At 46.9% G+C, this 13,835-nt stretch overlaps 1 protein-coding gene across 1 annotated transcript in view; it reads right to left on the minus strand.

Moving 5' to 3' along the window:
- The window catches only part of LRP4 (LDL receptor related protein 4), a 55,784-nt gene that overhangs the window by 10,555 nt on the left and 31,394 nt on the right, over positions 1–13,835 (minus strand). Inside the window, exons 24-36 of the mRNA XM_045486748.1 lie at positions 13,426–13,512; positions 13,148–13,319; positions 12,180–12,342; positions 11,832–12,057; positions 11,180–11,483; positions 9,929–10,147; positions 9,630–9,764; positions 8,691–8,799; positions 6,682–6,826; positions 6,275–6,388; positions 5,680–5,815; positions 1,267–1,334; positions 613–700 (exon numbers count right to left, since the gene is read on the minus strand). Coding sequence (XP_045342704.1) covers positions 613–700; positions 1,267–1,334; positions 5,680–5,815; positions 6,275–6,388; positions 6,682–6,826; positions 8,691–8,799; positions 9,630–9,764; positions 9,929–10,147; positions 11,180–11,483; positions 11,832–12,057; positions 12,180–12,342; positions 13,148–13,319; positions 13,426–13,512 — 1,966 coding nt within the window. The remainder of the gene's footprint in view (positions 1–612; positions 701–1,266; positions 1,335–5,679; positions 5,816–6,274; positions 6,389–6,681; positions 6,827–8,690; positions 8,800–9,629; positions 9,765–9,928; positions 10,148–11,179; positions 11,484–11,831; positions 12,058–12,179; positions 12,343–13,147; positions 13,320–13,425; positions 13,513–13,835) is intronic.

Genomic DNA, 13,835 nt, shown 5'->3' on the forward strand with positions numbered 1-13,835 from the left:
GCCCAGAACCTGGAGCCTGCTTCCGATTCTGTGTCTCCCTCTCTCTCTGCTCCTCGCCCGTTCATGCTCTGTCTCTCTCTGTCTCAAAAATAAATAAACTTTAAAAAAAAAAAATTAAAAAAAAAAGCATTTGGAGAAAATATACAGAGCGTCATAAAAAGGATTCTAAACTGAAAATGACACACTCCACCTTCCCAGGATGATCCCTACTGAGCAATGACATATCAAACAATATTGTGGTAAAGGCCGTGGTTATGTGAAGAGAAGATCATTTCCACCTTCGGTGGTTTGAGGTGAGGCAGAGTAGAGGAAAAGCAAAGATGGCAGCATCAGTCCCAGCTCTGTCTCTTCCCGTATGACCTTGGGTAAAGCCCTCTGTATCCTCGTCTATAAAGAGAATCCCGAGGGCTGCTGTGGTCCTAATATCAGAAACCTGCTTGGGCTGTGAATGGTGAAGAAGAATCAGAGTTCAGGTTCTACCTCGCTCTGACCAGGGACCTATCTTTGACATGAGGCTGGTCAGAGGTTAGATCAGCAAGATGTGGAGCTTCAGGAGATCACAGATAATGAGGACCAGTGACCATGTGGCCCCTGCAGCGAGGCTGAGGTTACCTGTACAGCATCAAAGCTGCAATTGCCACCAAAATCAGCAGAATGCTGAGGAGTCCACCGATGACGTAGCTGACATGAAGTCCTTCCCCTAGAAGAACAGAGAGACACTAGGTGGGGGCCACGGACAATCTTCCAGCTGGCGTGAGGGGTGGGAAGACGAGGGTTCCTTTGGTAGGGGTTAGATCCCACACCACCTGAGGATAGCCAGGGAAGAGGCCGCAGGGGTAAGGGTAGGGGGCTGAGAAGAGATCTATGGTCCTATCTCTAATCCCAATTCCAATATTTACTACCCATGTGACTTAAGGCGAGATGCTTAACTTGAAGCCTATGTTTTCTCATCAGTGAGATGAGATAGTTAGATGAGCGATAATAAACCGCTCCTAGCCTGCTGGCAATGACACGTGACTGTGTATATACATATACACACATGCACACGTGTGCACGGGCACACATATATACAGCTTAACAAATGGTTGGCATATGGAAAGTACTCTGTAAGTGGTGGCTAACTAATGATTGTTTTTTCTATGGATTCAGTCTGAGAAATGGGTTTGACAACCCCAAAGAGTCCCTATGAAGGTTTTGGAAGGTATCAGTGGAAATTCGGATGCCTTATGCCTTCTTTTCTAAAACAGTTGGGCACTCAGGGCTCACCTGGAGCAGCAGGTATGGCCTCATTGGAATGTGCACAGAGGCCCAGCCGAGCATCCTTTTCAGAGCATCTGTGGGGCAGAGAAAACTGAATGTGAAGGTTACTTATATTTGATAAAGACCTTGCCTTCCTCTAGGAAAGAGGGAAAGTCCTGGGAAGGACAGGGGGAAAGGCTTTTGAGTGGGGCTTGCTGATATTTGATTGTACCCGATGGGAGACATCAGAAGCACAGACCAGGAAATACAGAGAAATCAGTGTGAGTCACTGTCTTCGGGATGCGATATCATGTTTAAATGTTTTAAAATATGTACGCTTATTATTTTTATTTTAATTTAAAAACAATTTTTAAAAATATTTATTCCAGGGGCGCCTGGGTGGCGCAGTCGGTTAAGCGTCCGACTTCAGCCAGGTCACGATCTCGCGGTCCGTGAGTTCGAGCCCCGCGTCAGGCTCTGGGCTGATGGCTCAGAGCCTGGAGCCTGTTTCCGATTCTGTGTCTCCCTCTCTCTCTGCCCCTCCCCCGTTCATGCTCTGTCTCTCTCTGTCCCAAAAATAAATAAATGTTGAAAAAAAAAAATTAAAAAAAAAAAAAATATATTTATTCCTGAGTTAAAGAGAGACAGAGTGTGAGTGGGGGAGGGGCAGAGAGAGAGAGAGAGGGAGACACAGAATTCGAAGCAGGCCCCAGGCTCTGAGCTGTCAGCACAGAGCCCGACGTGGGTCTCGAACTCACAAACTGTGAGATCATGACCTGAGCCGAAGCTGGACACTTAACTGACTGAGCCACCTAGGCACCCCAAAATATGTACTCTGTAAAGAAGATTCCTCTAAAAAAGGAGAAGCAGGTCTGGAAGTAAGCTAGAAGTCTGCTGAAACAACACTAAGGATATCAATAGTAGGGTTGGTTAAGCTACCGGGATGAGCTGGAAGAAACTACCAGCCAAGCAAACCTCTGACTGGATACAGATTATCACAAGGTCTAAATAGACCTTGAAAAAAACCCTGTTTTTCTTCTCTTCATTCTTTCAAAAGAGAATATGCAAGACATCCAGAGGGAGGGATCAGGGAACCAACTTGAAATGCTAAGGAGGTAATTTCTTTGTGGCACATTATGAACAATCAATTAAAGGCATCTCCTGGGGTGCCTGGGTGACTCAGTTGGTTAAGTATCTGACTTTTTTTTTTTTTTTAATTTTTTTTTTTCAACGTTTATTTATTTTTGGGACAGAGAGAGACAGAGCATGAACGGGGGAGGGGCAGAGAGAGAGGGAGACACAGAATCGGAAACAGGCTCCAGGCTCTGAGCCATCAGCCCAGAGCCCGACGCGGGGCTCGAACTCACGGACCGCGAGATCGTGACCTGGCTGAAGTCGGACGCTCAACCGACTGCGCCACCCAGGCGCCCCCTGACTTTTTTTTTTTTAATGTTTATTTACTTTTGAGAGCACAAGCAGGGGAGGGGCAGAGAAAGACAGACAGAGGCTCTGAAGCAGGCTCTGTGCTGACAGCAGTGAACCTGATGTGGGGCTCGAACTCACAAACAGCAGGATCATGACATGAGTCAGAGTTGGATGGACGCTCAACCAACTGAGCCACTCAGGTGCCCCTGTCTGACTCTTGATTTTGGCTCAGGTCAAGATCTCATGGTTGTCAGATACAGCCCTGCAACAGGCTCTGCACTGGGCCTAGGCGTGGAGCTTTGTTAAGATTCCCTTTCTCTCTCTTCTTCTGCCCCTCCCCCTGTGTGTGCACGTGCTCTCTCTCAGAAAATAAATAAGTAAATAAATAAGGCATCTCCTAAAAGGCTAGAGAAAAGCTACTTGCAAGAACATTTGAAACCAAAATGCATGGAGTCTTCAAATAGACTGTGACCCTAAGAAAATATCTGAGTAGGGTTCGAAAGTTTTCTAAACTATCCTAAAGAAAATCAGATTAATCATGGTTGATAGTACTTAAAAGTTAATGAGAAAAATACATGTTTATGTCTGGGTATTTGCTTTTCTATACAAACTTCTAAAAAGAGAATATGGGGCAAATAGGACAGATTTGCTCATGTGCAAATGTTATAATTTTATTTTATTTACTTTTATACCCCCAATTCCAGTTCTCAGACTTTATTTACTTTTTTGTAAATGTTTATTTGAGAGAGAGAGAGAGAGAGACAGAGAGACAGAGTGTGAGTGAGGGAGGGGCAGACAGGGAGACACAGAATCTGAAGCAGGCTCCAGGCTCTGAGCTGTCAGCACAGAACCTGACACGGGGCTCAAACTCACAGACTGTGCAAGATCATGACCTGAGCCGAAGTTGGCCACTTAATCCATTGAGCCACCCACGTGCCCCTATTTAGCTTATTTTTTAAGTAGACTCTACGCCCAACATGGGGCTCAAACTCATGACCCTGAGCTCAAGAGTCACATACTCTACCATCTGAGCTAGCCAGGCACTGCACAAATTTTATTATTTTATTTTATTATTTTATTTGTTATTTAACTTTCTTTTTTCTTTTTTTAAGTTTATTCATTTACTTTGAGAGAGAGCATACACGTGTATGCACACATGCTCCAGCAGGGAAGGGGTGGAGGGAGAGGGAAGGAGAGAGAGAATCCCAAACTGACTCTGCATTGTTAGCGCTGAGCCTGATGTGGGGCTCAGACTCAACCGTGAGATCATGACCTGAGCCGAAATCAAGAGTTGGATGCCTAACCAACTGAGCCACCCAGAAGCCCCAAATTTTATAATTTTAAAGACATGAATCTAGAGTTCTCCTCTGGGATTATTATTATGTTTCTGCTTTCAGAATTGACATCAAGTGTTAATTATCTTTTAAACTAAAGTTGATAATAAAAATAAAGACACTGGTATATTACAATGGAAAAAAAATGTTGTAAATAGAAAAATGTCTGGAAAGATAGACACCATTAATCAGCCATAAAAAGGAAATTCTGCCATTTGTGACTACATGGATGGACCTTGAGGACATTATGCTAAGTGAAATAAATCAGAGAGAAAAAGACAAATATTGTGCAATTATCACTTATATATGGAATCTAAAAACAACAACAACATCAATCCCAAACTCATAGATTGCTGCTTGCCAGAGGTGGAAGGTAGGAGGAGTGGATAAAATCAGTAAAAGTGGTCAAAATGTACAAACTTCCAGTTATAAGTCCTGGGGAAGTAATATACAGTATCATGACTATAGTCAACAATACTGTATTATACACTCGAAAATTGCTAAGAGAGTAAATCTTTAAAAGTTCTCATCACAAGAAAAAGACTTTGTAGCTATGTGTGGTGATGGATGTTAACTAAACTTACTGTGGTAATCATTTTGAAACGTATACATATATAAAACAGAAAATATTAAGAGTAACTATACATGGGTACTTATTTCTTCTTTATCCCTGGCTGCATTTTCAGATTATTTTTTTGCAAGGCATAAATAAAAAACATAAGAGTTTTTCTAAATTGAATCTAATATCATATTTAATCAATTTTAAGATCTGTATTGTTCTCTATTCCAACATCTCTGGAACAGGAATGTGTTTTACAATCAGTGGCATCTCACAGTTGAGGTTGGTCATTTTTTCAGTTGAAACTCTCAAATCAGGATGCATCTTTTTTTTTTTAAGGTTTTATTTATTTTTGAGAGAGAGAGAAGAGTATAAGTTGGGGAGGGGCAGAGAGAGAGGGAGACACAGAATCTGAAGCAGGCTCCAGGCTCTGAGCTGTCAGCACAGAGCCTGAAGCAGGGCTCAAACTCAAGAACCACGAGATCATGACCTGAGCCAAGGTTGGAAGCTTAACTGACTGAGCCACCCAGGCGCCTCAAATCAGGATGCATCTTAAATGGATAGCACATCAACTTAATTAAATGAAACATTTTATACTTGATTTGAGAACTGTTCATGTTTATGCTTGCTTATTTAATAATAAGGTGTGTGTATACATGTGTGTGTGTGTACACGTGCATGTACGTGCATGTGTGTTTGAGGTCATTATAAGCTAAGGTCATTACATCCCTGGGGATGTTCCAAGTCATAAAGCCACAGCCCAGAGACCACTATGACTTGGCAGCTTCTAAGCAAACTGTAGGACAAGACCATATACTAAATGTGTTATGAGAACAAATGTCACCGAAAGGAAGGATGAATGCCATGTAGGAACTACTCTGAGTGATTTCTCTCTCTAAAGCTGCTCTTAAAACTTCTCACCCTCAGAGCTAAAAAGAGATCCACTTACAACAATCTACAAGTCTATATATCATCTCCAGTTCCAAAGAGCAGGGACGTGTGGCTCATGATGTGACCTACTTCCCATGTGCCAGAATTATCGAGCTAAGACTGTGGTCTTCTGCCGGTGGAAGATGGTGATTTGGAGAAAAGAGCCCTCAATCCCATATTGAATTCACTTACCTTCCTTCCACCTCCTCCAGAGATGTGTGGGTCCGGGTGGTTGAGGAACGCAAGGTGGTAGGAAGTGTGTTGGGTAGCACAGGGCTCCTTTCACTTATGCTGGTAGCCCTGGGAGCTGGGGGCACTAGACCAGGTACTGAAGAGAATAGGAGGATTGAAGTGAGCCACTAGAGCCCCAAATCTCTGCATATGATCCAAGAGTAGCATCCTGGGTTACCTGACAGAGCCATCTTATAGCTGCCTTAATCCTATGCATCCTCATTAGAGGCTCTTCATACTGTAAATAAAAAGGATTTGGACTCCAATATTCAATAGCTCTGGATGGGCTAGCTGGTGCACAAAGGTCAGGAAAAGACAGCAATTCACAGGCCACCGCAGGGATCAGAGATTCAGGAGACCTGAATTCCATTCTTGTAAATGCCAGAAGCTGGACAAACTCAGGTCTGTGCTATTCCAAAGCTCAAACTCATTGTTCTCTCACTCAGCTGTAAGACTCCCCGAGGGAGATCCCACCCAGAAGGACAAAACCGAGGCTAATGATCCTCTGCCACTCCAAGGACCCTGCTGTTCCAGGGCGTCATTCAGTCCAACTCACCAAGGGAGCAGGGCCGGCCATCGGGCTCGTCAGGACAGGCACACACGAAGTCAGAGGCTCTGGCAAAGCAGAGGTGGGTGCAGCCTCCATTATTCACACCACAGGCATTGGTCCCTGGAGGCAAAGCAGGTACGTGTCTGGTCTGGGCTAGAATCGGGTCTCCCAATTTGACACCTCTCTTTAAGGAGGAGCTCCACGGCTACCTCACTCCAAGGGACAGTAAGGCAGAAGGGGCATAACCACATGGGGCTGAAAAGGTCGAAGAGCTTAAAATGGGAACCAAAAGGCTCTCCTGTGGCTCTAACGTCTCAGTCTGTTAACTCAGGGACTGTTAATACAGTCGCTGGGATGATCAACCACCCCACTGATGGTAAGGAAGCAAGCAGGCTCGGGACCCAGGGGCCCACCTGTCTGCCGCTGAGGAGAAACCACAATGATATCCATGAGCCCTTCCACATTCGCCAACACCGTCTCCTTGCTCCGGCCTGAGTACTTGTCGACACGCTGGATTGACTTGGTCTGCCAGTCTGTCCAGTAGATCCACCTGTCCTGCTACTCAACAGGGAAACCCCATAAAGAGTAAATATTATTCAACAGTCTGACCTCAGGGACAGCTTCTGTGCTTTAGTATGTGTACGCCCTCTGCTGAAATGCCCTGTGTCTCTTATCCAGCATGCCAACTTCTGTGTGTCCCCCATATCGCAGTGTCCAGGAAATCTCCCCCAGTCCGTATGGGATTCATTCCTCCATGCTTTTCTGTGCCTTCTACAAGTGAGTTTTGGCACTCCACAGTCATTTGTTTACATGTCTGACATGTAAGATAAAGTTCTTCCAGGACAGAAATGTCTTTCATTTCTTTCTCAATTTCCAGTACTAACACTTCATCCCCAGTCAGTTGACTGAGTGGCTCAATGAATAAATGAGTTCTTGTACCTGGCAAATAGGAGTAACTTAGGGCCAGGGGGTCCTTCTAAGGTCGCTGCTCTTCTGGGCCCTTCACAAAGAGCCCTGGCCCAAATCCTCTGGTTACTTCTAGGGGAAGCTACCTTCTGAAAATGTTTATTTATTTAGGGGCCCCTGGGTGGCTCAGTTGGTTAAGTGTCTGACGTCAGCTCAGGTCATGATCTCACAGTTGGTGAGTTCGAGCCCCACGTCAAGCTCTGTGCTGACAGCTCAGAGCCTGGAGCCTGCTTCGGATTCCGTGGCTCCGTCTTTCTCTCTCAAAAATAAATAAACATTAAAAAAAATTTATTATTTTTTTTTGAGAGAGAGAGCATGATCAGGGGAGGGGCAGAGAGAGGGAATCCCAAGCAGGCTCTGAGCTAACAGTGAGGCAGAGCTCGAACCCACAAACCGTGAGATCATGACCTGAGCCGATACCAAGAGTCGGTCGCTTAACCGACTGAGCCACACAGGTGTCCCTAGGGGAAGCTGCCTTCTAATTTAGTGATCCTGAGATTCTCAACCAGGGGTGGGGAGGGCAATGCAGGTGGTTCCCCTCCTGCTTCCAGGTATACATCAGAAACCCCAGGGGAAACTTACAGATTGAAAAACCACATTCATTATCATCCTATAGTTTTACATTTGGAGTACGGGGGTGGGGAACTCATTGTTAAGTAGAGCCAAACTTTTACTGGCTGGTAGGATATGATATACAAGACAGATAAGTGGAAGTTTGTCAAAAAAGAACAAGGATTTTTAAATAATTGAGAATCCCTGTTGTGGCTCCAGGCTTGATAGATCTCCTCTTTCCCTTCCCTGAATTATTTTACAGGATAAGAACTCAAAAATGATAGCCAGTGATAATTAAAAAGATTAAAAATAACACGCACTGAGTGCCAGATACTGTGCTGATGCTTTGTGTATATTTCAGGAGGACACTATTATTAAACCCGCTTATTTTACAGGTATTAGAGAGGTTCAGCATCCTATCCAAAGTCGCAGTCATTCAATGATGCAGGCAGAGCTTGAACCCATGGAGCTGGCAGATTAGAGGTACTCAGTAAGCATGTACCAACTGGCTGGCTGCCTCAAAACTCTGGCTCTTAGCCACTGCAACCTACTGCCACTAAGCCAGCTGCCTGGACTCAGATATTGGGAACACAGCACTAGGATCAACTACAGACCCTGTTAAAATGCACATTCCTGGGCCCGACCCTCATGAAGTAGATTCTTTTTATGCCAAGGCCCAGGAACCTACATTTGAGAGCCACTCCTTCAAATGCTAGAACATGGAGTGGTGTTGCAGGAGTAGCAGGCACATGGTGGCAAGGCTTCAGTGTACAGGAAATACCCCTAAAATGAGCTTCCGTAGCAGGATCGTTAAGTAGCAACTAGGGTTGAGGCTCCCAACTTGGAACCTCGAGGAAACACCCCCGGTCAAGGAGGTTTAGTTACCTCTCTCCTGAGCCAGTACCTGAGTGAGAGCAAAGGGGTGGGACACGTGGCTGACTAACACCTGCCGTAGCTTCCCATTGAGGTCAGAGCTCTCAATCCGGTCCAGATGGGCGTCCACCCAATAGATCCTGAGAAGGAAAAGTGAGAAGAGGGCTGCTCAAAATGCTTGCCAAGAAGCCTAGTCCTTCCCCGCAAGGAGCTATCTGTTCCCTCCTGAGCTAACTAGTAGGTGCTGTGAGCGGTCATAAAGCACCCTTGATGAGAGGTCATTGCAAGTCCCAATGCTGAAGAGGGGAAGCTGGGGACTCAAATGGGGGGCCAGAGCTGTGTGGGGCGGGGTAGAAAGCCTAGTGACCTCTGAAGAGCCACCCTGCAGGCTCATCTTCAGCAACCTGATCACCCTTTGGCTCCTTCCCAACAATCTAAGCCGAAATTCTTATGAACACTCTTTAAGGAAGAGATCTTGGTCTATAAGGAGCTCATTGAGGTTATCCCAACTCTCCAGGTGACTTAGATTCCTTTCCCTTCTTCTGCGGGCAGAAAGAGAAACTGCCTCAAATCCCCTTTCACCCTCTTTTCCTGCCCTTTAGCATTTTTTATCTAGGCAAGGAGTTGCAAATTCCAATGAGCAAAGGGATCAGAAAAGCAACAAGCGCAAAAAATCAGCCTCCGACAAGTAAGGGGTCATGGGACGTGTGGTCCAGCCAGAGGACATGCTCTGCTAAAGACACTCAAATCAAAAACATATAAACCACACAAACAAAATCCATCTGAGGATTGAGGGCTGTATTCAGCAACCTTTGCTCTAAAAATATGTTCCCTCATCCTTCTCACTGCTTTTTCCCTCCTCACCTACCAAGGAACTTTCTATTTTTCTTTTGTTTTCACTATCTGAATCTCAACCATCTTCTCCTGTGCCCACCCAATTTCCAGAAAGCAACTGGGACAGGATTCCCACCTGCGGGTATCATAGTCCAGGGTAAGGCCATTGGGCCAACCCAGGTCTGTGTTGATGAGGACCTTCCGCTCAGAGCCGTCCAAGTTTGCCCGCTCAATCTTGGCAATGTGGCCCCAGTCTGTCCAGAAGAGGTACCTAAGGTACAACACTGCCATCATCACCAAGGCATGGGAAGATGGTACCAGAGGTTGACAGAATACAGGGGACACGCTGATACCATGAATACAAAGGCATCTTCCAAGGGACCCTTCATCAGGCCCTTCTTCCCTGGGTCTCTTTTCTACTGGCCATAAACTTACCCCTTCCTGGGGAAAACGGCAATGGCCCGAGGCTCATCCAGGCTATTGTTGATCAGCACTTTGCGGCAGGAACCATCTAGCCTTGATGCCTCAATGGTATTTCGGCCCGTATCTGTCCAGTACAGATTCCTGGCCACCCAGTCTACTGCCAGCCCGTCGGTGGTCTTCAGGCCACGCCCGATCACTGTCTCCATGTTGCTGCCATTCAGATCTGCTCGCCTGAGGGAACAGCTCAGGGTTGGGTGGCTGACCGGATTGACCAGAAATAGACTGAAGTCCCTTTAATCCATGTTCCCATAATTGGATCCCTACTAGAGGCTCCAGAAGGGCAGAGACCACATCTCTGTAAGTACATTCCTCAGCATCTAGAACAGTAGGTACTCAAAATATTAGCAGAATTAATGAATAAAAAATTCTTGGGAGGACAGAGTATTTCCTGGTATTAACAGTGGATGCTTGGGCCCATGTCTTACAGAAGATGGGTTAGTAATTCCCTATATACCTTAGGGATAAAGATTACTAGGTGGTAATTATAAGAAAGGCAAATTTGTCAAAACCTACCTGTACATTTTTCCATTAGCCCTACACCAGGGTGGGGGTATGTCACAAACATTTAGGGGACTTCTCTAAACTATGTATTCCCACCTGTCCCCAGCATGAGACCCTAATACACCCCTCAGAGATAACTGCAGGGAATGCCCCTATTCTTTCACGTGAGAATCTCTGTCATGGTAAACCCCTCACACTAGTGGGAGGAATCACATTCCTCAGCTATGGTGGGGTAAAAAAAAATGGAAGGAATAATAAAAAGTAAAATAAAACAAAAAATATTTTTAAAACCACAAAAACACAACCTTGGAAACCATCACAAGCCTTGGCATTTGGCCAGGGCTCCTGTATTATAATACAGATACATGGTTTAGTTACATGGCCTACTCATCAATGAGTTTTAGGGGATCCTTGGAGCCCCCACAGGGCCCAATGGTGAGGTAAAGGCTCCAGGTCCCCAGCCTGACATGTCCATTTTACATACTGGGCTTCTCTGCTAATCTGGAAACAAATAAGCAAACAAACAAAAACATCAAATTTAAACTCTGTTATGAGTGATAAGCAAACAAGTCAGGATCGGAACTCACTATCCAAGCTGCCAAATCACTCAGTCTATTTAGAGGTCAACAGAGACCATAACCTCACCCCGTCAGGGATCAAACACAGATCTGTGTCCTCTGGAGGTTTCAGGGATATTCCTACCTGATAACATCCAGGAATACATCTGTGTAATAGACCTTTCCATCCACACTGTCATAGTCCAGGGAGATGACATTGTTGAGCTCAGGGACGGGGACGTGCACATCTGTGTGGTCGCTGGTGTCCAGCGAGATACGCCGGATGGAGCCGCGGCTGGAGAAGAGTAGGTAGGTCTCGGGAGAGGGATCACAGGTCTTCCCATCTCCCTTCAGCTGGATGCCAGTGGGGCAGGCACAGGAGAACCCCGAGGGCCGAGGCAAGCAGAGGTGGGAGCAGCCGCCATTTCTAGAGCCGCATTTGTTAAAACCTGGTGAGGCGAGAACATGAGCTTTGACACCCAGCCTGGAATACTGTGGGAATCTTACAATGGCCCTAGTTGCCTGATTCTCTGCTGTTCTAAGTGACAGAATTTGGTACCCAACAGGGATGAGGTAGAAGTCCTTTGAAGGTGTGACAGCATCATGTAGTTATAGCACCAGCCACACCCAGAAGGAACAAAGCCTGATCCAGGAAGGGGGCTTAGGTAGGTCCTTGTCTCTGAGATTCTAAAAGGATCACTGTGCTCTGGATGTATCTCTGTCACTGAGATACCCCCCCCCCGCCCCCCCACCCCGGAAAGCCAGCTGTGGCTCACAGCCCTAGGGGGTTCTCTCACCCAGTGGCTGTGCCCGGTCTACGGCCTGGATGTCCATGAGGCCTGGCAGGTTGGACCTCACCAGGATGACATTGCTGCCAGTACCCTTGTCGGCACGGTGGATGCTACGGGTCTGCCAGTCAGTCCAGTAGATATAGGAGCCAAGCAGGGTGAGGCCATATGGGTGCTGCACGGGAGATACCAGCGTATGCCGACTGGCGCCGTTCAGGTCAGCGGCCTCAATTCGCTGTAGAGGAAGGAGAGGGTGGGGGGTGGCCGTGAGTGGACCGGAAGCCCTGAGTGGAGATCCTCAACAGTCCTCTCCTGTCTTCCCAGGCTTCCGGGAAGCAACAGGAGCAGTATCCTCACCTCAGTGTGGGCATCAGCCCAGAGCAGTTGGGAACTGGCCTTGTCCACGGTCAGACCATTGGGCCATCCTAGGTTGTTGCTGATGAGCACAGTCCGGTCTGAGCCATCCATTCCAGACCGTTCTAGCTTGGCATTCTCCCCCCAGTCTGTCCAGTACATGAACCTGGGCAAGGAAAAATACTAGCTGTTATGTCCAGAGCCCCTAAACACTGTAAGTACTGACAATATGCCAAACACTGCAAAAAGTATTTTATGCAAAAGGTGGAGTTGTTGTTTATGGGCTTAGAGTTTCAGATTTGCAAGATGAAAAAGTTCTGAAGATCTGTTTCACCATAAGGTGAATCTACTATACTGAGCTATACAGTTAAAAAATGGTTAAGGGGTGCCTGGGTGGCTCCGTCAGTTGAGCGTCCGACTTCGGCTCAGGTCATGATCTCATGGTTCATGGGTTCGAGCCCCATGCCGGGGCTCTGTGCTGACAGCTCAGAGCCTGGAGCCTGTTCAGATTCTGTGTCTCCCTCTCTCTCCGTTCCTCCCCTGCTCTCACTCTGTCTCTCTCTCTCAAAAATAAAGATTATAAAAATTTTTTTTAATGGTTGAGATGATAAATTTTATATTGTTTTTTACCACAAGTGAAAAAAAAAAAAAAAAAGAACTTCCCATGTACTGCCTCACTTAGGTCTCGCAAGAGCCATGGGGTATATACATTTTCATTATCTCCTCCATTTACAGGTGAGGAAACTGAGGATCAGAGGTTAAAGATGCATCCTGGGTTCCTGACTCCAAGGCTGGTGCTTTTTACCTCTATATCATCCTACCACCCTGAGTCACGAGGAGTGGAACAGCCCCAGGGAGGTGGGGCACACTTGCACTTCATAGCCCACTTTCACACCTGCCAGGGCCCCAGCTGAGCCAGCTCCCAACCCCTGCCCAGAACTGCAGAGCCGGCTCTCACCCCAGGCTCTCACCCCATCTCGTGGTACAGCACAATGGCCCGGGGGCTGTCAAGGTTCTGCCACACCAGCACTTTCCTCATGGACCCATCCAAGTTGCCCACTTCAATCCGGTTGGTTCCCGTGTCTGTCCAGTACACTTTCCGGCCAATGGCATCCACTGCGAGCCCATCTGTGGTTTGCAGCCCTGCAGGAAGTCAAGAGCACACACTGGCTCCTGCCTTAAAACAGATGGGCTATTTCCCCAGCTCTGTAGCCAGACACATGGTCCCGGGGCTGGGAGCAAGGCTCACCTGTGGTGATGATGTCCTCATGCTGTGAGCCTTCCAGATCAGCACGGCTGATGCTGTGCAGTGTACTGTCTGACCAGTACACCTTTCCTGGAAAGGAAAGGCTTGGCTCAGCCCGGACCCTCACCTCTCCAATGGACACCCCCAGCGGACTCATGCTCTGAGACACCAGGGCATGTCAGAGAGCCCCATACTGCTGAGCAGAGGAAACCAAGGGAAATATGGAAATATCATAGCAGTAAAAGTTCTTGGCAGAGGTGGAAAGGAACGCCCCAAACCATGCCTTCATTACCAAAGAGAAAGTGTTGTGGAGATGGGGGCAGGGCTGTGCCAGAGGGAACAGGGAGCCTCAGGCTCTTAGCAGGAAACAGGTGGTGGGGGAGGAAGAATTGCAGTTGCAGTAGGTAAGGGAC

Source organism: Leopardus geoffroyi, chromosome D1 (assembly GCF_018350155.1).
Source record: "Leopardus geoffroyi isolate Oge1 chromosome D1, O.geoffroyi_Oge1_pat1.0, whole genome shotgun sequence".
NCBI lineage: Eukaryota > Metazoa > Chordata > Mammalia > Carnivora > Felidae > Leopardus > Leopardus geoffroyi.